The 24633-nt window shown below is 53.0% G+C and overlaps 1 protein-coding gene across 1 annotated transcript in view; it reads left to right on the forward strand.

Annotated features, from left to right (window-relative positions):
* TENM3 (teneurin transmembrane protein 3) overlaps positions 1-23566 on the forward strand; it is a 420114-nt gene extending 396548 nt beyond the window's left edge. The window contains exons 21-26 of the mRNA XM_023759395.1: positions 6908-7083; positions 8803-9038; positions 12263-12559; positions 16220-17831; positions 20296-20426; positions 22656-23566. Of these exons, the coding sequence (XP_023615163.1) occupies positions 6908-7083; positions 8803-9038; positions 12263-12559; positions 16220-17831; positions 20296-20426; positions 22656-23411 (3208 nt within the window). The 3' untranslated portion in view covers positions 23412-23566. The remainder of the gene's footprint in view (positions 1-6907; positions 7084-8802; positions 9039-12262; positions 12560-16219; positions 17832-20295; positions 20427-22655) is intronic.
* The last annotated feature ends 1067 nt before the right edge of the window (positions 23567-24633 follow it).

Raw genomic sequence — 24633 nt, forward strand, 5'->3', positions numbered from 1 at the left:
AAAATGTCCCTTGCCATCCGCCGCCTGGTAAGTCTACATGTCAAGACCTGCCCACAACTTGTTATCTAAACAAGTAAGATGTGTCCTACTCATGTCAATGGTCCTCGGTCCATAAACAATATGTTAATGACTTATAGATGATCATTATGACCCTCCTCATAGTGGTGGCCAGCCCAGAATCTTCCCACCCCCAAAAGGAGCTAATTCCGAATGTCCTTTTCTCCAGGCCTCTGGATTTCAGAGCTGGGCTTCATCCCTTCATCATTTATCCCTGATGTGGTCATGTAAGGAAGGGACACTGGGTCCCTTTTTTTATTCAATTTTGAAAAAAATATGTCATATCTGTAACCATCTCTCATTAGGCTCAATGCTCAGAGAAAGGGCTGGGCCCGAGGGGAGGAGGAAGCTCTGTCCTTGACTGTTGTCCTGAACTCCTGTTGTCTGGGGCCGTGGTCGGCAAACTGCGGCTCTCGAGTCACATGAGGCTCTTTGGCCCCTTGAGTGTGGCTCTTCCTAAGCCTTAGGAGTACCCTAATTAAGTTCATAACAATGTACCTACCTATATAGTTTAAGTTTAAAAATTTTGGCTCTCAAAAGAAATTTCAGTCGTGGTACTGTTGATATTTGGCTCTGTTGACTAATGAGTTTGCCGACCACTGGTCTGGGGTGTTTGAAAAAGAGAGTAGAGGCTTGAACTGCAGGCTTCTGCCCTCTCTGGTTTATGGAGCCAAGTGCTGGCGGGAATTGGGCCCATCGGCAAGTCCTCTGAGAGACGTGCAACTGAAGCAGGTGTTAACCACCTTTCCCCGCCTCCCATGGTACCCTGACCCTTTCTCATTGAGATCCTCTTAGCCCTGGAGATGAAAATCACATAAAATACTGTCCTATTTTGCATTTTCCCTGTCACCTTTGGTGGAACATAGGTAGCAGTCAGCTGAGTACCAGATGAGTCCATGATCCGGGAGTTGGTGGGTCACTCTGGTTAACTTGATGGAAGCAGTTTGCATATTCTAAATGGAACCTTGTTTTTGAGGTTTCCCTGCAGACAGCTCTGCTGCAGAATTCAAAGAAGTTACGATTTGTCTGTGAGGTCATTGTTAGGATACGCGAATCTCAGACTCACTGGATGCTCACGTGTAAGTTCTTCTGGTATTTGTATTACAAGTCACAGGACTGCTCTTAGGACCCCAACCCCGCCCCCCACCGCGTTTATATGGGATTCTGTTCTGACTTGGCTATTGGTGCGCGTCCTTCATCAGGAATGAGGATCAAGGTGTGATCGACGCGTGCGTTGTTGTTATGATGGTTAGTGAGTGTGTCCACTTCAGAATGGGCGGATGAGTCTGATACACGTTAGCGGTGCGGAAAAAGCATTGCCCAACAGGTGGCAAGATGGAGGGGACTTTTCTGGATTTCGCTGGCTGTTAAACTGAAGGAAATTTGAACCTAAGAGACTCCAATAGATGGAAGAAAAGATTATCGCTCTGTGTGAGAGGGGCCCCAGGTTAGGTAGGTCTTTTGTGGGGGTCCTCGCTTTGGGTCAAGGTGCAGGAAGACGGATGTATCCGACTAAGCAGCTCTCAGGGCAGGCTGGTGCTGGGGTGGGGAAGACACAGAGGAACATGACCCCAACCCGAGGCCCCTAGAATGTACCCAGCAGCCCCTGCGGCTGTCCTGCCTTCTCAGAACAGGCGTGTTGCCTGAGAAACCATCCGGTGATCACACACACACTGGGCAGGTTCTCATCGCTCTTCCACAGCGAAGAGAGAAAGGTGCGGGCGCAGGGCACTGCCAAGACTACAGCATCCGTACAAAACCTGCCCCGTTTTTCAGACAGACCCGTTCAGTGTCGGGCTGCATCAGAGGCCGGCCCTCGGCGCCAGGGCTGGGGCCGTCCTCCACCTCCCGTTCTCGTCTCGGGTTCACTGGCTTCTCTCGATCCCTGCTCTTATTTTCACGGGTTTTTTCTCAAAAACAGAAGATTAATTTTAAAAACATTTGATCAAAGGAGATCAAAGGATTTTACTCCCAGGGAAGCACTCAAGACAATAGGTAATCCTGCTAGGTTAAATGTGCGGGATCCATCGTCTGCTAACACGTGTGGGTCACAGTTTGAGTCCGTCGATCTTCTCCCAGTGGAAGGGCCACTGCAGATGTTTCACGGAGGAGTGTCACCTGGCGTTCCCGTGACAATGGGGAGAGGCCAGACCTGCTTTAAATCTAGGGCAGCTGTGGGGGTGGGAAGACGTGAGAGACGTGATGAAGACAAAGGGAAGGATCAGGAACTCCGTATCTGTGAGGGGAGAGAGAGAATGTCCCGCCCGGAGGAATACATCATTTCCACAGAGAATGGCTGAAGCCCGATCTCTGGGGCATTTGTCCGTATTCCCCCTGCTTAGGAGACTTGAAAAGAGAGTTTATAGTATCCCACAAAGGCTAGAACAGCAAGGCTAGGCAAAAACGCAACAAAATTAGAGACAACAGATAGATAAACATCAGACAAGGGCATCCCATGAGTGAACACATGAACGAACGGAGGCCCTGAGGCCTGGGGAGCGAGCCCTTTCCCAGCCAGGCTTCTGGGAGGGGCCATCTGAGCGGAGAGGATGTGCTGGGGCTGTGAATTGGAAGCCCAGAGGCTTGGGCCCATGAATAGAAGGAGAGCAGGAAGCTGATGTTCTCTTCCAGTTCCCTGGGGCCTGTCGCATTGTGAAGTCCCAACACGAATGAAAGAGATGCACTCAGAGAGAAACAAAGGCTGGGCAGGGCTGTTCACCCCGGAGGCCAAGGCCGGCTGCAGTGAGGACAGCCACGGAGCGCCCGGAAGTGGGGAGTATGTCCACAAGCGTAGGTTTGGGGGGAGGCCTCCCTTCCCACGGCCCCCGTATTTCAGAGGGCGGTTGGCCGGTTGCTGGGCGTTGTGTGTCTGTTTTTGTCCGGGTCAGGAGGGGTCACTTGGCATTCTCAAAGTCCCCTAAAGTCGCCCTTGCCTCCTTCGCTCACTCCCTATTCCCAAGTCCCCTGGTACCGTGCATGGCCATGTGCACCTTGCTTTCATTTCTCTGGACGTGGGTGCTGACCTGGGGGGCAGCTGTCGCTGGTCCCCACTGAAATGAAACAAAATAATGATGGGAGGTTTTTTTATCAGGTTTCACCTATTCCTCGGAAAGATCGCTCGCCCTGAAGTCAGGTGCCTCCTAGCTTTGATCTGTGTGCCGGGCCTTTCTTTAGGAAACCCTGGAGGAAACCGGTGATCGTTTGTCATTTAAAACCCCGTGTCTGTCCCTGACTTTCTTTCTTGGCGAGGAAAATCGTCAGGTCTGAGAGGCACGCTCCGCCTGACCCGGCCCCTCGCCCCGGCTCTGTGCGTGCTGCCATCATCAGCTCCTAACGTCCCCGCTTCCTCCTTTACTACGCTCCTCAGCTCTAACGGTCCCCTCTCCTCCCACCCCCTGGTGAAACCCGCCGGGGCCTCCCTCTACTGCAGAATGGACACTAAGAGGACCCACGTCAGCCGGGCTGTCCACTCCCTGACCTCGCTGCCCTTCCATGCTCCTCCACCCCTCACCTGCTGTGGCCGTGGCCGTGGCCGTGGCCGGAATGCCGTCCTGCCTTTTCTGCCTAAATCCTGCGTCTCGGTCCAGGCTGGGCGAGGTCCCAGCTGAGGTGGGCCTCCCTCGCTGCTCGGCGTGGTGGCATCTCTCCGTGCGCCCCGAGCCCACGCGGCCCTCGTTTTCGGTAGCTCAGTTTTCCTGCGTGACTCCCCTCCCATCCGGCTCCGCGTGCGCGTTGTGGCCGCAGTACCTCGCCCGCCCTGTGCGCTCAGTGAGAAGCTGGGAAGAGCTGGGCAGGCAGGTGCTGGGGCCTCGCGCTGGCCGCCCGCCTGGCCCGCCTGTGTGTGCACTTGAGCCCCATGGGTACCTTCACGGACACTCGGCCGCTCCTCCAGGGCCAACTCAGAACCTCCCGGCCAGACCGACCAGGCCACGCAGACCCCAGCTCAGCCGGTCACTCACTGCACCACCCGCAGCGGGACTTGTTTTTCCCTCCCAGAGAGCCAGGGCTGGTAGGTCAGGGTCTGCGTGCCAGCACCCTCTCCCATGCGTGTGCCCGGCATCCCTGCCACGGGACACGGCGCAGGGGTGAGCCGTGAAGAGCCAAGGCGGCAGCTGGGAGATGCTCTCTGCGGGAGACGGGATGTTCCCGAGTTAGATTGTATGGATCCGGAAAACGTACGCCAGCCGGAGGGTTAAAGGGGGCAGGTGACCTGGCAGGTGGCATCGCCTGCGGAAAGCTGGACTCCCTGGGAACCAAGCCCGTGGTTGGCACAAGGATAATGGGCCTGGGCCCCGGCATGAAGGTCCCAGGGATGGCCCGGCGTGAGATGCAGCCAGAGGCTGACCAACTCTCCTGACCACAGCCCGTGCCCACTTGCCGTCTGGAAACGGCGGGGAGGGAGAATGCAGTGTGAATACATGCTCCATAGGAGATTCAAAAGGATGATCCTTTCTTCAAAACACGGCGTTTCCACGCTACGCTGTGAGAACGTCACGTGGGATAAGAATACATCCAGGTGAGATCTCTCCGCAGGCTGGTGTTATCAGTGATTCTGTGTAAATAGGCCTGCGTGTATTTGTGTCTTGGAGAGCAGTCATTTCTCCAAGCAAGGACAGCGGTACACCGGGCTGGGCTCCTGCATGCAGGCTGGGGGGTGGGGCGGTCTCCCTTCCTATCTCAGCTCTGCCTTTTATGGGTCCAAACAGTGGTTGCACTTAATGGCGCATTTTCTTTCTCTTCGCTTCTCCTTCGCGCTGCTCTCTTCCCAGGCCCCAGCCCTGCCGCTGGCTGAGCAGCGTGGCCGAGTGTCAGAACATGTCAGTCCAGCCATGATCTGATACCGCCCATGGGGGCACTGGGATCAGCGATCGGGGGGCTGAGCAGACCCCGTGCTCTCCCTCCGTCTCCTCACCCAGCCCCACCGTGACCCTGTCCTCTCTACTCTCATGACCTAGAACCTTCGCCTAGTTATTAACCAAGCTCTCAAAGCTAGTTTTTTACACTTTAAAAGCCCTCTGTCCTTTTAGAACAGAATATCATGTAGGTACTTCTGTAGCCCTTGCCCCTTGTTGCCCATACTCACACCTATGATTAAGATGCTCTCCACGCTCTCTCCCCTGCCTGTCGCTATTAAGGTGCTCTCTCTACATGGCCCACATCTGGGCTGACCCTGGGTAGGGCTTGGTCAGAGTCTCCAGTTCGCTTAGACCTTTTATTAGTGAAGCAGCCTTAGTACCCATCTGAAACCCAATCTTAAGGATATGGTTGTCCCAAGGAAATCCCTGCTTTTTCAGCCATGATTTGCATTTTTTTTCTTCAAACCACATTGTCATTTTTGAAATGTTCTCTGATGCTACCACAAGTGGAAAAGTCACCAAAAAAATCAATTCTTTAGTGAAGTGCTGCATCTGTAATACATATTTATGATTATGGGACAGCTATTTAAACTGTATCTTAAGGCCCGGCCGGTGTGGTTCAGTGGTTGAGCATCGACCTATGTACAAGGAGGTCACAGTTCAATTCCTGGCCAGGGCACATGCCTGGACTGCAGGCTCCATCCCCAGTGAGGGGTGGGCAGGAGGCAGCCGATCAGTGATTCTCTCTCATCATTGATGTTTCTCTCTCTCTCCCTCTCCCTTCCTCTCTGAAATCAACAAAGTTAAAATAAAATGTATCTTAACGTTTAAATTATTAGTGCCTCCTATATTATATGCTTAAAAAGTAATAAAAGTATAAAAAGTAAAGTAAGTATAATAAAAACGCAAGTAATCATTAAATGTCAGTAAACATTATACCTCATTTCAGTAAATATAATAAACTAGAGGCCCGGTGCATGACATTCGTGCACTTTGTGGGGGGAGAGGGTCCCTCAGCCCTGCCTGCACCCTCTCACAGTCCAGGACCCCTTGAGGGATGTCTGACTGCCAGCTTAAGCCCACTCCCTGCAGGGAGCCCCCGAAGGATCCTTAGAGGGCTGCCTCAGAGGCGGGAGATGCTCTTGCCACCGCCGCTGCACTCGCCAGCCATGAGCCTGGCTTCTGGCTGAGCAGTGCTCCCGCTGTGGAAGCACACTGACCACCAGGGAGCAGCTTCTGCATTGAGCATCTGCCCCCTGGTGGTCAGTGCCTGTCATAGCGGCCGGTCGTTCTGCTGTTCGGTTGATTTGCATATTAGGGTTTTTATTATTTAGGATGATTGTTCAAAATGCCTCCCAATCCTACCATGTCAGTGTGGACAAGATAGAGTCTCACTATCCCACCCAACACTTACGCCCCAGTTTACCATGATAAAACATGTCAATCCCTGAGAATAAGAAAGTCTTTAATAGACTGTTATCTTATTAGTTTGTTAAAGATGTCTCAGGACACTCAAGGAGCATGTTTAAATACACAAATACATACCTGTATGTATACACACTATTTCACAAAGTTATATATGTATTCGGGTTGCACTGCCATATAGAGCAGACGTTACTAAATCTTTCAAAACTGATAGGACTGCGCATTAAGTCTACTTTGTGGGAAATGGGGAGGAATACTTGGGAGTTTAACATCAGCAAACATGTTCCCTTTGAAACAGCAAATTGGATGTGCAGGCAGGTCTTGGTCACACTTCAAAGACGGATGCGCTGGGCGGGAGAGTGTGCTGTTGACTCGCGCTCACCGGGGAGGGTTTCCGTGTCAAACAGGCTTTGGTGACTTCAAAGCATGTTTGAAGTCCTCTGTCTGCACCGCTCTTTGCGCGAAGACAAATATTCTTCCCAATTTGTGCAGCGGACGGAGCCGCACGTTACACTTAGAGGAGAACCCCCGTTGCCCATTTAACACCGAGCCCCTGCCTTTGTATTCAGCTACGACAGCGAAGGTCGCCTGACCAACGTCACCTTCCCGACGGGAGTGGTCACCAACCTCCATGGCGACATGGACAGGGCCATCACCGTGGACCTGGAGTCGTCCAGCCGAGACGAGGATGTCAGCATCACTTCCAATCTGTCCTCCATCGACTCTTTCTACACCATGGTTCAAGGTAAACACGAAAGCACCATTTAAACATAGGCCCGGCCCCCAGAGAGAACGTGGCCACCTCGTTGTCTCAGGTGAACCGGAACAGGGGAGGGGAACATGGAAACCTCCAGAGATGGTGAGGAGACAGCCGCATGTCTACACGTAATGGTTGTTGAGTTATATGTACATACAGGGTGTCCCAAAAAAAGTATACATTGGTTATAAAGTCGCTGTTTATTAACGTACAGTTCATTTTCAAAATGTACAGGAATCTACAGAAAGGAACAATTATTTTTTATCAATGCCTGTTTTCAAACTGATGCCCGTTCTGGTCCAGACACTGCTGATAACGCAAAGTGATGGAATCACAAACATCAAGAATCATTTTGTGTGTTGCCTGTTGCCTGTTTTGTACCATAAACTTTATCTTTCATGTATCCCCGTTAAAAAAAAAGTCTAGTGGCCCTTTAGGGTACATTTTCTTTGTTCGAAGCTTAGTTTGGCTTCACCCGTTATTTCAGATCAGTTAAACCTGAAAAGGAGTGAAAATGAAGCGAGTTATCAGCTGTTAAAGTGTGTATTCACTTTTGGGGACACGCTATATTATAAAGTTACGTCATATAGAAAACACTTTGTTAACCTGGAAACCGTCCATTCCCGTTTAATAAAACAGTGTATTCCCACGCTTCACATGCATCATCAGACCCTCCTTGGGTCACCGTCCTGGTGTCCTGAGCCCGTCACCCTCACCGCCGGGCGTCCCGTGTTGGGGGCACGGCCCTTCCTGAGTCCGGGACACGGTGTCTGAATGCCCCTGTGGTGTGGTCACTGGAGATTCTATCCCAGTTCCAAACATGCACGTATGTAATGTCTGCACTTGGAGCTCTTCAGTCTGTAGGCATCTGCGTCCAACGTCTCCATGACGGGACCTCCCGCCAGAGTCCTTTACGATGCAAAGTTGTGAGGGCGTAGCCCTTGGGAATTGCTAGCTCTGAGCTAAACTTCTTCGACTCATTTTGTTGTTGTTGTTTGTTACTGATTCTGTCAGGTATTCTGCTCAGTCGTCTGAAATTAGTATTGCTCGAGTTCATTTATTCTCCAAATCGTCTGTTATTCGAGCATCTTAAGCTGAAGCAGTAGCTTACAATACGAAATGTCTTTGGTACCGAATGTAAGATGAGTCTCTTCTTTTAATGTCCATTTCAGGTGAACAGTTGCCTTATATAGGGTGTCCCAAAATTCACTCGAGATTTGTAATCGAATTGAGTTGCAAATCTTGCATGAATTTTGGGACACTGTATATTTGGGGTAGAGAAGGTATAGCTATTAAATCCTTTCAGCATCCTTTGGTAAAAGATACAGGGACGGGGGAGGAGGGTCCCCTAGACGCTGGAGGTGACACCAGCCTCCGGAGGAGCACATCCTTGGCTCTTTGCAGAACGCTCACTGCACGACCCTCATTTAGTTCGTCAGGCAGATGAGGAAAAGGAGCCCCTCGATAGCGGAGAAGGCCTGTACCCCCCACGTTCTCCTCTCACCGTCGGCCACCCCCGATGCGGCGTGAAATGCCAGAAATCAGAGTCGTCTTACTGTTTCCTAAGCGGACGTCCTTAAGCGTTTTTATTTCCTTACAAATGCAGTTCGGTCAACAGTTTAGAAATTGGTGTCACTTCTCACGGCGTCTCCGGCCGAGTGCTTAATCCACGCCTGTGGCTGACGCTCTCTGCTGCTTGTCCTGCAGACCAGCTGAGAAACAGCTACCAGATCGGCTACGACGGCTCCCTGAGGATCATCTACGCCAGCGGGCTCGACTCCCACTACCAGACGGAGCCGCACGTGCTGGCCGGCACGGCCAACCCAACCATGGCCAAGAGGAACATGACCCTCCCCGGGGAGAACGGCCAGAACCTGGTGGAGTGGAGGTTCCGGAAGGAGCAAGCCCAAGGAAAAGTCAACGTCTTTGGCCGGAAGCTCAGGGTGAGTGTCGGAGAGCAGAGTCTATGACCATAAATGGTTCTTCCCGGGAAATCAGGGAAGTGCATGTAGCACGGCCTCCAGCGGCCCGGGTGCCAACGGGTTCTTATTTCACTAACGTCATCTTTAAATCTTAGCTTGTCCGTCACCCACTGGGGATGGTGGCTTCCTGATGCGGGGATGGGGGTCATTAAGAAAGGGCTTCGCTATTGAAAGTTTTCCAGATCATAAAGACAGGCATGGAGAGGTGGGCTGGCCAGTGGAAGGTGGCTAGTTCTTTATATTCTCAAGTTTTTAAAGTACAGTTTGGCCCATGGAGGAGTATCGGCGTCAGACCTAGCGCCTGCCTCCTCGCCATGGACTTGTGGGATGTGTAAGAGGAATGTAATGACCTTTCTGACTATGCTGGTGACCTTGGCCTTTGCAGTGTTCTCTGCGTGACCATTTCACACCGAGCCGCGTATATCTCGGAAGCACGCGGTGACGTAGGACACCTATTTAGTGCTTAATCTAAGACAACATAGACTCGGTACTAAAACACAGGTGACAAGAAAACCACCTTCAGACCCCTGCAAACTGAGCCTGACCCATTCTTTCTATTAGTAAACAGGTTTTAGTTTATCAGATAACTAGGTAACTATTCCTAAAATCACTTGCCATGCCATTAAGCAAAAGTACTTAAAATCAAAGAGAGAGAACAGAGCACACCATTAAAATGTCCATGTTTTCTACACCAAAAATGGTTATTATCACAATCCAACATGATTTACCTTGACAAACCTTTAGGGTAAACAAAAAACAAACAAAACAAAACAAAAAACAGCTACTGACTACAACCCTGTCTCTATTTCCAAGAAATAAAAATGAAGTGAAAAAAGGACCGATGGGTCAAATACAGTCTGCATGCCCCTGACGGGTCATATTCTGATGCCCCTTCAGTAGCAAGGCCGGTGTTTGGTACTGAATCCAGGTCTTCGGGCACCAGTGCCACGTGCTCCCACCCCACCCGCACCCAGGCTGTGCGAGCCCGGATGCCCGCGCTCCGTCCCCGATCAGGAGGCAGGCAGGGGCTGGGGAGGCAGAGGGAGGGCGGCTCAGGGAGAGGAGTGAGAAGGGAGAGCAGTGGACGCCAGGAGGAGGTGACGTGATGGATGGGCGAGAAAGCAGGCTCGGACTTGCCCCAGGTCACTTGGCGAGGGGCGAGGGCTGTTGCCACAGTTGACTCCAGCTGCCACCTTTCCTTACAGGGAGCCTGGCCTCAGTGGCTGCCTGCACCCCCTCTGCCTGCACCCCTCTCTGCCTGCACCCCTCTCTGCCTGTACCCCCTCTGCCTGCACCCCTCTCTGCCTGTACCCCTCTACACCCCTCTGCCAGCACCCCTCTCTGCCTGCACCCCCTCTGCCTGCACCCCTCTCTGCTTCTCCCCAGGACCTGCTTCCTGGGGCCATTGCAAACCAGAAGGCAGCTCCAGGCTGTCTCCTACTCACTGTCCCTAAAGCAGGCAGGTTACACACACACAGTCTCAGGCACAGGACTGTCTTCATCAGACACGCAAGGACACTGCTCCCACGCGTGCTCCCCGGTCTGCACTCCAAAGACACAGCCCACCTGGAATTCAGAACCCGCGGTTCTAGACCGGGCTCCACTTTTTACTAATCACTAGCCTTCTGGGGAAATCATAACATCCGTCAGCCTTATGGCCTTATCTGGGGCATGGCTGTCTATAGCATGATCTGAGTAACATATTACCCAGATGCTCCCTCACGAAGCAGACATGACAGAGCTGTATTGTGGATGAATGAAATGTTCCCTCCCTGCCTCTGTCCCCACCGTTGTTACGTGAGAGAATCACGTGAGGCTCTGGCAAGTACGCTGTCAACAGAGGCCTGGTCGTGTGTTCCTAACCCCGCCCCGGAGAATCCACCCTGTCCGCGGACGCTGGCTTTCAGACCAGGCAGCACAGGGACGGGAAGGGGCTGTTTCGGGCACAGGTTAGGCAGGTGCCAGGAGCGGGAAGAGCAGGCCAATCCCCGAGCATATGTTGCGGCTGTTCTTTGTGATGAGCTGTGTATAAGTGTATCCTTGTTTTGTCTGTTTTCAGACATAAAAGGAAATTAGGAAGAGCAGAGGGAAGGAGGGGAAATCTGATCTTATGTCGCTGGTTCTCTGGTTCTACACGGAGACCCTCCTCGCTCTGGGGAGGAAGGGACTGTGTGCTCCATTTTGAAGGTCCGAGCTGGGACATGGTCGTGGGAAATTAAGATCTCCCCATTTAATTTGTAACAATCCAAACGGTCAACAAGACTTCGTTATGTACCAGCCACCAGGCCACATCGCAGACCTAAGAGCCGAGGTCCCCGCCTCCCCCTGCGGGTCCCCAGGCTGCGAACACTGCGGGCCGTTGTGAGGTAGAACTTACCGAGGCCACGTAACCGAGGCCACATCCCCGCGGCTGTGACGCTTGCTGATTTGGGTGCGCCATGGGTCACCGACAGTAACAACCACACGTGGTCGACGATTCTGGCCGTGGCGTGGGCCACAGAGACCCTCTCCCAGCAACGTGGTGCGAGACTCGTAAACGAATCACAGACGTCGGGCCGGGCGGGCGGGGGAGCAGAGGATCTGAAGTCCCTGCCAGTCAACCAGGTGGCATCCAAGGAAAAGGCATTCGGGAAAGTGGTGACATTTCAGCATTTGGCCAAAAGCAATGCTCGTGTTTGTAGCCTCCTGCTGTCTCCGCTCGTTAATAATTTATGGTAATGTGGGTTCCAGCTTCCACGCAACTGCTCTGCAGAGGGCGACAGCCCCGCTTACCCTGTTGTATTTCATGCGGCCACGATTAACCCCTGAGCAGTTCCCTCCCAGTGCCCGTGGGAGGGGCCGGGCGCCATCTGCAGCGACGTATTTCCCGCCTCCGTATGGTCTGAACCAGCTCTAAAGCAGACGCGTTCTGGTGCTGTTCTTATCGGTTGCTCGAGTTTACAAAGTTTAACTGAAAGGGTTTTGAACAAACGCCAGGCTGTCTTTCTGCTTAATGAAACCTTTTAGAGGAGCAGTTAATCTGCTGCCTTGCACTCGTACGCGAGAAGTTGCGAAATTAATTTACTGACAAAGAGAATCAATCACCGTAAATGGTGTTTAAGCCGCGGTGGGGACACGGAAGGGTAACCCGGGGCGGGAACGGGATCCGTGTGATTTATCGTGTCGCCCGGTTGGTGTGCTCACAGGTCAACGGCAGGAACCTCCTTTCCGTCGACTTCGATCGGACCACGAAGACGGAGAAGATCTACGACGACCACCGCAAGTTCCTGCTGCGGATCGCCTACGACACGTCCGGGCACCCGACGCTCTGGCTGCCGAGCAGCAAGCTGATGGCCGTCAACGTCACCTACGCGTCCACCGGGCAGATCGCCAGCATCCAGCGGGGCACCACCAGCGAGAAGGTGGACTACGACGGGCAGGGGCGCATCGTGTCGCGGGTCTTCGCGGATGGCAAAACGTGGAGTTACACGTACTTGGAAAAGGTAGGTGTGCACCCTCCCAGTCCAAACCCCGTGCGGCCCAGGGGTTGCGCGTCAGCCCATGAACCGGGGGGGTCACGGTTCGAGTCCCGGTCAGGGCACGTGCCTGGGTTGTGCGGTGGGTCCCCGGTGTGGGGCGTGCAGAAGGCGGCCGATCCATGATTCTCGCTCATCGTTGGTGTTTCTGTCTCTCTCTCCCTCTCCCTTCCTCTCTGAAATCAATAAAAGCATTTTTTTAAAGACCACTGGGGAGGCAGTGATAGTACTTTTCAGCCACCTCCCAGAGCACGAGGACAAGGGGACGGGGACGGTGCCTGAGCCCCGTGTACCACCCTCAGCATCGCTGTGTCCATCTCAGCCGCACAGAGCGATGCATCCGCATGACCGAGCTCTTCCCCCTGAGCTGGGTCTCCCTCTCTGAGGCCCTTTTAAGTGATTTGGGCTGTAAACGGACACGCAGGAACACTGTCCCCGCCAGGCGTGTCCATGGACCACTCCACGGATGAGACGCTGGGCGTGGAAGTCGTCGGTGAATAACCTCCCAGCTGGGTCTGTGGTTTGAGAGCCCGCCGTCCACACGGTGAAAGCTGCCGCTGCCGGGCCTGCACTGCCGCCGGCGGGCATCGACCTGGCCATAGAGAGCGCAGAGGCCCTGAGTACGCACTGTTCACGCATCGGTTGCCCAAGGCTGCTCTTCAGGAAGCCGTCTTTCAGCCACCCCATCCCCACCCCTCTGTGCCTTGCTCCTTCCCTCCATATGTAGAAGGCCAGCACCTGGCTCAGGCCTAGCCCCCTCCCTAAGCCAGTGATGGCGAACCTTTTGAGCTCGGCGTGTCAGCATTTTGAAAAACCCTAACTTAACTCTGGTGCCGTGTCACATATAGAAATAATTTTTTGATATTTGCAACCATAGTAAAACAAAGACTTATATTTTTGATATGTATTTTATATATTTAAATGCCATTTAACAAAGAAAAATCAACCAATAAAATGAATTTGCGTGTCACCTCTGACACGCGTGTCATAGGTTCGCCATCACTGCCCTAAGCACTAGGAGCAAGGGGACGGTCCCACAACAGAGTCCAAGCTCCACATGCAGAGCCAGGCGGCACGTGGTTGGGGCAATGACAGGGCCCGAGGGGCGGGAGCAGAAGAGGAAGGAGAAGGAGAGGACTGTCTCCTGGAATTCCTTTCTCAAGAAACACGCCCCACCAAAGAGCATGTCCTTGGGGTGCCTCCTTCCTGGGCAGTGAGCGCCAGCCCGGGAAACAACTGGGTGTGAGTCCTGAGGCGTCTCCACCACACGGCGCCCACCACCACACGGAGGCCTGAGCTGCAGACTCAGCGCCCAGCAGCTCCTGCCTCCACGCTGGCTCCTTCTCACGGAGTAACGCGGGCTGCCAGCTCATGTCCGCATCATTGTTGTGCGCCTCACACACTCTTGTTTGTCACCAGGGGTGCTCTGCGTGGCCCCTCAGTCTCAACCCCACCCCTGCCCTGCAGCCACCCATCCCCACCCCTGCCCTTCAGCCACCCCATCTAAGTCTGGCCCCCTGAGAACCTGCTGCAGGGCCACGGTTCACGGTCGGATGCTGCTGCCTTCAGGCAGCCCCCCAACCCCAGACGCCCCAGCGAGGGCCCTGCCTGCCAACCTCACCTCTGGCAAACCCACCCACATGCGCCCTGAGATGAGGGCTTCCCTCCACACCAGCCGCCCCCCTGCACGCAGTCACGCTATTGGTTGGCTGTTGAGGAACCACAGAGGAAGCCCCACACACCTGCCTGCCGGGAACAAATCCTGACCCTGGAAAGCATTTCACCCCCCACCCACCTGCCTGGGACACGTCTCCCTGGGGAACATGGCTTCATCCTGGAACACCCTTCCCATCAGACACGGGACACCAGGGACACGAGTGTCCAAACCCCAACCCTGATGAGAGTGATCACAAGGTGACAGGAACGCGGACGGGCAGCCTGGGAGCACGTCCCTGACCATGACAGCAGCGTCACCGAGGTCACTGTGACGCATCCTCGGGCGTCAGGAAGCCAGGGGGGACTTGGTCATCATCTCTCCAAAGTCCCTCACGTCCGCCCAAACCTGCTCCATTTCCTGCCAGGACAGGCACACTCAGCCAAGCCTTCAACAGAGCAAAACAACTAACATTCCACCACCTGCCATCCAAGGTGATTCTGAGTGACTGTAAAACTACCCACTGATTCCGGCGCAACAGTCCGAGCGCCCGGAGGAATGCAAACCATCAGAACCACGCTCGCGACATGGACGCTCAGCCTGTGGACAAAGGACCCCCGGACCTGCCCACGGAGGTGCTACAGAGGCTGGGCACGCAGCTGCTGCTGGAGATGGCAGGCAGAAGAGAAAGCGCAAGGGATGGTGGGCAGGGATTGTTCATCTCAGTGTCCCGTCCCCCTCCAACCCGCACAGCAGGTGACCCGAGGGCGGCCCCCTGGGCACCTCCGGCTCCACAGCCTTGCCGCTGGTCTCACGGGTGCGAGGAGGCTTCCTGGGGGAAGAGCCGCCCTGCGGTGTGACGATCACCACTTATCCAGCCAAAGCCTCTGGCCCAGCAGATGTGTGCCTTTTGTCTTCCTGCAGTTACCTGCTAAATAAGCAAAGCTAATGTTTAGGGATACATTTACTCCGTAATTTAACACCGAAGCAGCGTGTAGCCCAGAGACCTTTCATGGCCCCTGAGGTCCGGAAGAGATGGGCACGCTCAGGGGCGACTGCAGCATGTAGATGGCATTGCGGCTACAGATGCCACGCAAGAGTCTGCAGACAAACGAGCAAAACCCACATCCGGGTCCATGTTTCTGTGAAGGGAGTTGGTAGCCCTCACCCGCCATGTGCTAATGCTAGCAATGTTTCCTGACGCTGATGCTTTACGGACGCATTATCCACTTGGGGCTCATTTTATGTCTCTTCTTCATAAAACGATATTTTGAAGGTGTTGCTCCGCCCCCACACCCACTGGAAATTGAAACATGATTTGAGCGGCTCTTCAGTCAAATGAGGGGGGAGCCGCCCTCCTGAATTAACTGCTCATGGTGGACAGCACTGCCTTTCCCAGATGCTGTTTGCACCTGGAAATGGTGTCTCCGAGGCAGCTGGGCCCAGGCCTGCATTCCGATTTACCCAGGCCCATCGACAGCCTGCCGCTCGGTGGGCGTGCCTGGGGAGGAAGCGTGCGTCCTGACACGTGGCACATTATGAATCTTGAGCCGCTGATTGCAGAACCCGCCGCCCCCTCACGATTAAGCACCCAAGCAAAGTAGGCAGGGAATCCTTAGCAATGTACAAGGTCAAGGGTAACTCAGTTAAAATGAAAATCAGCCCGGCCGGCGTGGCTCAATGGTTGAATGTCGACCTATGAACCAGGAGGTCATGGTTCAAGTCCCGGTCAGGACACATGCCCGGGTTGTGGGCTCGATCCCCAGTGGGGGGCGTACAGAAGGCAGCCAATCGGTGATTCCCTCTTATCATTGATGTTTTCATCCCTCTCCCTTCCTCTCTGAAATCAATAAAAATATACTTTAAAAAAAATCAATTTCCCGGTGGCATGTTTCCGCGTGTCCGTGGTCGCTAAGCCTTGCTTCTGCTTCCCCGTTCACAGCGCCGCGTAACGGTGTGTCCTCTCGTTACAGTCCATGGTGCTCCTGCTGCACAGCCAGCGCCAGTACATCTTCGAATACGACCTGTGGGACCGGCTGTCGGCCATCACCATGCCCAGCGTGGCGCGCCACACCATGCAGACCATCCGCTCCATCGGCTACTACCGCAACATCTACAACCCGCCGGAGAGCAACGCCTCCGTCATCACCGACTACAACGAGGAGGGGCTGCTGCTGCAGACGGCCTTCCTGGGCACCAGCCGGCGGGTCCTGTTCAAGTACCGCAGGCAGACCCGGCTCTCGGAGATCCTATACGACAGCACGCGGGTCAGCTTCACCTACGACGAGGCGGCGGGCGTCCTGAAGACGGTGAACCTGCAGAGCGACGGCTTCATCTGCACCATCCGGTACCGGCAGATCGGCCCCCTCATCGACAGGCAGATCTTCCGCTTCAGCGAGGACGGGATGGTCAACGCGCGCTTCGACTACAGCTACGACAACAGCTTCCGCGTGACCAGCATGCAGGGGGTCATCAACGAGACGCCGCTGCCCATCGACCTCTACCAGTTCGACGACATTTCCGGCAAAGTCGAGCAGTTTGGGAAGTTCGGCGTCATCTACTACGACATCAACCAGATCATCTCCACGGCCGTGATGACGTACACCAAGCACTTCGACGCCCACGGCCGCATCAAGGAGATTCAGTACGAGATCTTCCGGTCCCTCATGTACTGGATCACCATCCAGTACGACAACATGGGCCGGGTCACCAAGAGAGAGATCAAAATCGGGCCCTTCGCCAACACCACCAAGTACGCCTACGAGTACGACGTGGACGGCCAGCTGCAGACCGTGTATCTCAACGAGAAGATCATGTGGCGCTACAACTACGACCTGAACGGGAACCTCCACTTGCTGAACCCCAGCAACAGCGCGCGCCTGACCCCGCTCCGCTACGACCTGCGAGACAGGATCACCCGCCTGGGGGACGTCCAGTACCGGCTGGATGAAGACGGCTTCCTGCGGCAGAGAGGCACGGAGATCTTCGAGTACAGCTCCAAGGGGCTCCTCACGCGGGTTTACAGCAAAGGCAGCGGCTGGACCGTCATCTATCGGTACGACGGCCTGGGAAGGCGCGTGTCCAGCAAAACCAGCCTGGGACAGCACCTGCAGTTTTTCTACGCCGACCTCATCTACCCCACGAGGATCACGCACGTCTACAACCACTCGAGCTCAGAGATCACCTCCCTCTATTACGATCTCCAGGGACATCTGTTTGCCATGGAAATCAGCAGCGGGGATGAGTTCTACATCGCCTCGGACAACACCGGGACGCCGCTGGCTGTTTTCAGTAGCAACGGGCTCATGCTCAAGCAGATCCAGTACACCGCCTACGGCGAAATCTACTTCGACTCCAATATTGACTTCCAGCTGGTCATTGGGTTTCATGGTGGCCTGTATGACCCACTCACAAAACTGATCCACTTCGGAGAAAGGGATTACGACATTTTGGCAGGACGGTGGACGACGCCTGACATAGAAATCTGGAGGAGAATCGGGAGGGACCCGGCTCCTTTCAACCTGTACATGTTCAGGAATAACAATCCTGCAAGCAAAATCCATGACGTGAAAGACTACATCACAGGTGAGCAGCATCTCACTTCCTTGCCGGGTACGGAATTACTTTAATCCTTGGGTTAATGCACAAAATAATTGGAGTTGCTTTCTTTTTAACTTCGTACTTTACTCATGCAAAATCAAATGCCTCGCCTCCTAAATGCATTTATTTCTCTGGGGAACCATAGAGAAACCAAAAAGGGAAACGGAGACATAGTTTGTTACTTCTGTTCTGCCTGCCAGTGCCCAAGGCCACGATTTTCTGAAATGACATGGAATCCAGTCACTGAAGGGAAGTGACCTGGAGATGCAGGCACCATGGAACTTGGGGTTCCAGTCCCGCCCCCTCTCCTACCAGCTGTGTGGCTTTGTAGACAAGTCGTGTCAATTCTAGTGGAAAGGATGGGTGTGAAATACAGCACAGTGTGGCTCAGCATCCCATCCCTGGGAGGAGTTGAACTAACTGTCCACCACCATCACCTCAGGACAACAGAGGAACCGTTTCTCCCATCAGTTGCTTAGCCAGGGGACACTGTGTCCTCACTCCTGTCCCCTTATACTACCACCTTCATTACCATGTGATACAGTCCTCGGACTACTAATAGATACACTGATCTTCAGGGCATAGATTTAAGATCTTCCCGAGGTTAGTGCGTGATGCAATTGAAAGCATCAGATCCCACTTCTGCCACCAGGAAACAGACAGGGACCCAGCAAGCACGCCCAGTTCCCTTAAATAGCTGACTTCTTCACTCCTCCTCCACTCCAAGGACCCTGAATCCTTCTGCCTCCACCGTTCATTCCTGAGCTGCACTCCGCAGTTAAGGTTCCCTGCTTTATGGTTTCGTTTGGGGGTTTTCTGTGTTGCCTTTGCTTGTGTTAGATAGATGCTCCTTCAGGCTGTCATTTTCTTGCTCGGCATTTCCGGTGTACCGAGATGTCCGTTTTCTCAGTTCTCAGGACGGCTCTCCAGACGCTGCCCCCAGTTCACTCTCCATCTGCCTCCTGCTTTTCCCGCATTTCTAACGCTGTCCGTAGCTCTCTGCCATGTGAACCCGCTGAAAGCCCCTTCACTCCGTGTCCGAACTCAGCCACGCCCTCGTGGTGCCTCCTTCGGGGCTCCTCAGCCTACCTCCACAGCCATGTCCCATTACGTTGGCAGTGCTTTTCAACACTGAAGACCCTCTGGCTCTCACTGTTACACAGACATTGGTTGTAGTAGGAGAGTCCTTACCTCCAGTACTCCACCAATCATGAGAAGGGATTTTCTCTAAATACAAGATAGATGATAGATAGATAGATAGATAGATAGATAGACAGACAGACAGATAGATAGTCCTACATGATGAACTTGGGGCTTATCTCTCCCACCACCCCACCCCCCATTTAAAAGAGGGAGAATACCGCTGACTTTAGAGCCATATGGTACCTGGACAAGGAGCCAGCCGGCCTGGCAATGGGGTGGGGTGAGAGTTGGTGCCCTAGAGAAGGAGATAGGAAGCAAGCGACTCCATCATGGTGACGGGCAGTGATCCCGGGCTCTTTGCGAGGTGCTGACGGGCTGACTGGCAGGCGGGGACGCCACACTCCCGATTTCCTCCGCTCCTAGCAATGTGGACTGCAGGGAATGCCACAGCAGCATTTTCTTAAAAACATCAAAAGAGAGATGGGCTGGCATAAACTCTATTAGGTGAAATGCAATTTCCCACTTCCCAGCTTAACATATAGAATCATCGACACCCAACCAGAGTCCCAGAGCCGCACGCCCGCTGAGCACTTCTGCAAGAGCATAACCTCCCAAGAGAAGAGAAGCCTTCTTCGGAGCTTACTGGCTTTCAGAGTCACAGGCAAATATTTTAAAAGACCATCTGAAAGGTTTCCAGGTTTTCTCCCAAAAAAAGTGTGTTTCCACTGTGCAGAGGGCGCCTCTGAAGGCCCAGCTGAGGGTGGGCAGCAGTGTGCGCCCCGGGCCAGCTTTCCGCATTCGTCTCTGATTAAGCATCTACTGTTGTTTTCCACTCTCTCAACCTAGGGCTTTTATTCCTAGAAAATGGGTTGCGGGCAGCTGCATATCCTTGGGCCATGCCTTTTGAAAGACAGTGACACACAGCTTGTCTTTAAGACCAGCCTTTGCTGACCACACTACACATTCCATTCGTTTCCAACAACCCTGGCTCTCCCCGCTGCTGCGCCCTGTTCCTGCCTGGTTTCGGCCCGATTACCAACACAGGCGGCAGCCAGCGCACAGGGCCACGTATTCCGTCTGTCCCAGTGCGTGTCTGTGACTCCACGTTTCCTACGGCCCTTGCTGGGGTGATTGTCTTCGCATCCGAAAGTGGGGAGCTGGTTTTGAATTGTGGGGTCATGGTACACGTGTGCTCTTTCCCTGGTTGTTCTTTGTGAATCCGGGCCTTTCTCTCAGGTAAGAGTTTAAAGTTCTGAAAGCACAGCATAAACCCTAACCCCTGTCCTTTGCAACGTCCTCCTCCCAGATGTTAACAGCTGGCTGGTGACCTTTGGCTTCCACCTGCACAACGCGATCCCTGGGTTCCCCGTCCCCAAGTTTGACCTGACGGAGCCGTCCTACGAACTGGTGAAGAGTCAGCAGTGGGACGATGTCCCGGTAAGAACCGAAAAGCGAAACTAGGGAAGGGTGATAAATGGCTTACGCGTGTCCTGTGTACCCGTACTCAGTCAAACTGTGCTTGTGAAACCTGTACCAAAATCAGTTTTTAATTTTTTGACTCGTTGAGGGAAGAAAAAAAATAACATTTCTGCTCAGTAAACTAGGGGCCCATGAAACGGGCTTAAATCTGTTTTTAGTGATGCTAATAAAAACGCAGAAAGACATTAGCAAAAGGTAATAAACTGCAGGGTTTCTCCAGAGAAGCCCATGAAAGCACATTTATGGCCCTTGGGACCTGAAGGCAAAGACACAGTAAACAGGAGGGCAGGCGATCCCTATTCCAAATTAGCAGCCCACAAACAATGCCACAAAGGTCACCTTTTAAAAAATAGCAACCGTGTTTCATGGGAGATGATTAAAAATAAAAAATAAAACGCAAGGCTCCCCCTACAACTCAGTGTTTATGGGATTTTCCTGGCAATAACAGATCAGGAGGCCTGTAACTGTTCTGAGAAATAAAAGAATAGAAAATGGCAAAGAATGGAAAATGGCAAAGTCAAAGCTGCCATTTCAGAAAATGCTACTTTCAGTTCCCACCATTCAAAGATCAGAAAGGAACGCACAACAAAGCAACAGAATTCTAGCTTAAAGCAAAAATAAGGAAAGACCAAGAAATTGGGCTACCCCGCAACAATTAAACGAGAGTGCAGATTCTTAGAAAGACTCATCCCCCCGCCCCTCGAGCAGTTTCCTATCATTTCAATGACTACAAAGAGGAAAGGCAACTGTGGCTAAAACACACACGCACACAGACAGCGTCAATACCTCTGTTTCCCGGTACATGTTTCATAACATAAAAGCAATTCCCTTTTTCACATGTCATCTTCACATTTAAAAAAGCAAAAACCCATCGGTGTCCAGGGCCGGGGGCCATTGTAACATTTCTAATTGCAAATGCATCCACGCTGACCACGGTGCCATGCAGACATACTGCAGTTTCCTGGTGCATTAAACAAGCGTGTCCTAATTGTGTGCGACTCCCCAACATGTCTGAAAACACTTACGTCTGACGGTACAAATGGAATTGCCAACTTCTTTTCCGAGGCAGCCTTTTAAATACGGTTCGGGTTCTCTGTCAAGAGACACGCACCATAAGGACAGCTTAGGGAATCTCCGGCAAAGACGTGGAGGCCGCCCCAAGTGCGGGGAGAACAAATGTTTCTTTCACGGCTGCAAATAAAACAGATGTTTCCATTTGGGGAACACTGGCCAGACAGACATCTGGTAGTACAAGAAATGACTGAGTTAAGATGCCCTCTGGTTTAAATCATTTGCCAGGCCCTAACTGGTTTGGCTCAGTGGGTAGAGCGTCGGCCTGCGGACTGAAGGGTCTCAGGTTCGATTCTGGTCAAGGGCATGTACCTTGGTTTGCAGGCACATCCCCAGTAGGGAGTGTGCAGGAGTCAGCTGATCTATGTTTCTCTCTATCCCTCTCCCTTCCTTTCTGTAAAAAAATCAAAATATATTTTTAAAAAATAAAATAAGTCGTTTGCCAGTGTAGCGTGTGCCCTGTCCCTAAGTCTCCAAAAAATAAATGTTTTCCCAGAGTAATAAATCCTCATCCCCAGCTGTCCCACAGCCACGCATCCTTGTACGTTTCAGTTCTGCAGTTTCACTGATGACATTCTATTGAAATCGTGTTCACTGGGAGAGGGTACAGAGTTTACAGGTTAAAGCATGTGAACTGGGACGCAGTGAGCCGCCCTGAACACCCCAGCCTTGCACATCCTGTGCTTACTGCTTGCTCCTCAGCCTCCCGGGGACAAAGCTGCTGGGATGACGGACCTGCTAAGCTGGGTGCCCCAAATGGGAGGGACGCAGGAAACGGGCATCTAGAAATTGAAAGAGAAAAGCTCACACATGAACATTTTGCCCACGTTGGAAACTAAAAAGCTCTGAATACGCGATGGCGTTAGCTCTTCCTGCCTTTCCAAACACATTTGGATCAGCTTGAGGGGTGTGCATCTTGCGTGCATTCCTCCACGCAGGGGTTTTTTAAGCCTTTTCATCTCGAAAGAACCCACGGGGGTTTCAATAAATGCCTTGGAGCTCTCTCCAGATCCCTTCCCCTTCCTGTGGGGAGTGGGCCTCCGCCAGGCAGCTGGCTCCGCCAACCCAGAGCCACAGCTGTTCTCTAACCCGGCTCCCTTCTGTGTCCCTTTACAGCCCATTTTTGGAGTCCAGCAACAAGTGGCACGGCAGGCCAAGGCCTTCCTGTCCCTGGGGAAGATGGCAGAGGTCCAGGTGAGCCGGCGCAAGGGCGGCGGCGCGCCGTCGTGGCTGTGGTTCGCCACCGTCAAGTCGCTGATCGGCAAGGGCGTCATGCTGGCCGTCAGCCAGGGCCGCGTGCAGACCAACGTGCTCAACATCGCCAACGAGGACTGCATCAAGGTGGCGGCCGTGCTCAACAACGCCTTCTACCTGGAGAACCTGCACTTCACCATCGAGGGCAAGGACACGCACTACTTCATCAAGACCAGCACGCCCGAGAGCGACCTGGGCACGCTGCGGCTGACCAGCGGCCGCAAGGCCCTGGAGAACGGCATCAACGTGACCGTGTCGCAGTCCACCACCGTGGTCAACGGCAGGACGCGCAGGTTCGCCGACGTGGAGATGCAGTTCGGCGCGCTGGCGCTGCACGTGCGCTACGGCATGACCTTGGACGAGGAGAAGGCGCGCATCCTGGAGCAGGCGCGGCAGCGCGCACTCGCCCGGGCCTGGGCGCGCGAGCAGCAGCGGGTGCGCGACGGCGAGGAGGGCGCGCGCCTCTGGACGGAGGGCGAGAAGCGGCAGCTGCTGAGCGCGGGCAAGGTGCAGGGCTACGACGGCTACTACGTGCTGTCGGTGGAGCAGTACCCGGAGCTGGCCGACAGCGCCAACAACATCCAGTTCCTGCGGCAGAGCGAGATCGGCAAGAGGTAACCCCTTCCCCGCGGGGACGGGGACAGCCTGCGGGAGGGGGCGCGCGGCCCGCCGAACCCCGCCAAGGCTCAGATCTGTCTGTAGCACAATCCGACTGGGACTCTCCGGCGCAGAAGAGCCTTCCTCCAGAATGAGACCGCTATTTTGAAAAAAAACATTTCACGGAAAAAAAAATAAAAACAAAAAAAAAACAGAACCCCTTTTCTGAATGACCTTAAAGGTGATCGGCTTTAAAGAATATGTTTACATATGCATATCGCTGCACTCAGTTGGACTGAAGGTGTGAATAAAAGGAACAAATAACAAAAGGACGGACGAACAGGCCTAACCGTTTTGCCCTGGGCCATCTGGTCCTTTGAGGCCCTGTATCTAAGAGGGTACAAATGCGTACAGTGTCTCCAAATACCACCGCGTTGTCGACCTTTGCTTACAAGGAAGTAGTCTCTGCATAGGATGTGATATATATCTGTGTTCATTTTAAAATGTGGGGCGAAATTACAGTTTATAGACAACCATATGCTCTCCCGTGCTGCTTTCTACAAGGACATGGGCACACGTGACTCTGCTCCGAGGGGAATTCCTGCTGCATTTCCCAATGCTCTGGTGGTTTGCCTCAGGGGCAAAAAACAACAAAAAAACAAAAAACTGGCAAATACCATCCTTGTCCCTGATAAGCAAAGGAAACCCTGATTTTTTTGTAAATTATGTGAGACAAGTTGTTTATGGATTTTTATATGAATTACAATTTACTGTACATCAAATATTAGTCTCAGAGGAGTTAATTTATGTAAAGTGTTTAAAAAGTTTATACTTAAAAATAAAATGATAAAAACATGTGAACCGTGTGATTTTTTTAAAAAAAAGGATTGCACCTTTTGTTATCGGTTATAGCTGTACAGTATAAATTATTATATTGTAGAGATATAACGACTTATGCCTATAATGTCCAGAAGTGTTAATATTTTTGTATTAGGTTGAAGAAACGTGCAGCTTTCTATCACTAGATGGGTAGGACAGTGCAATCCGAGGTGGGTGGCGAACCAGAGAACTGCTCCTTCCCCTTCCCTCTCTCTCAGGCCAGTGTCCTCACCACGAGCAACTGAGAGGCACAGTAGAAAACTAAGGCTGGTGGAAGGTAACGGAAGATAACAAAATTAAAAAAAAACACACACACAGAACAGGCAGGTGTTCCAGCTGCTGTCCCTGGGCCCTAAAAGTCAGT

This window comes from Myotis lucifugus, unplaced genomic scaffold (genome assembly GCF_000147115.1).
Source record: "Myotis lucifugus unplaced genomic scaffold, Myoluc2.0 scaffold_154, whole genome shotgun sequence".
NCBI classification, from domain to species: Eukaryota; Metazoa; Chordata; class Mammalia; order Chiroptera; family Vespertilionidae; genus Myotis; species Myotis lucifugus.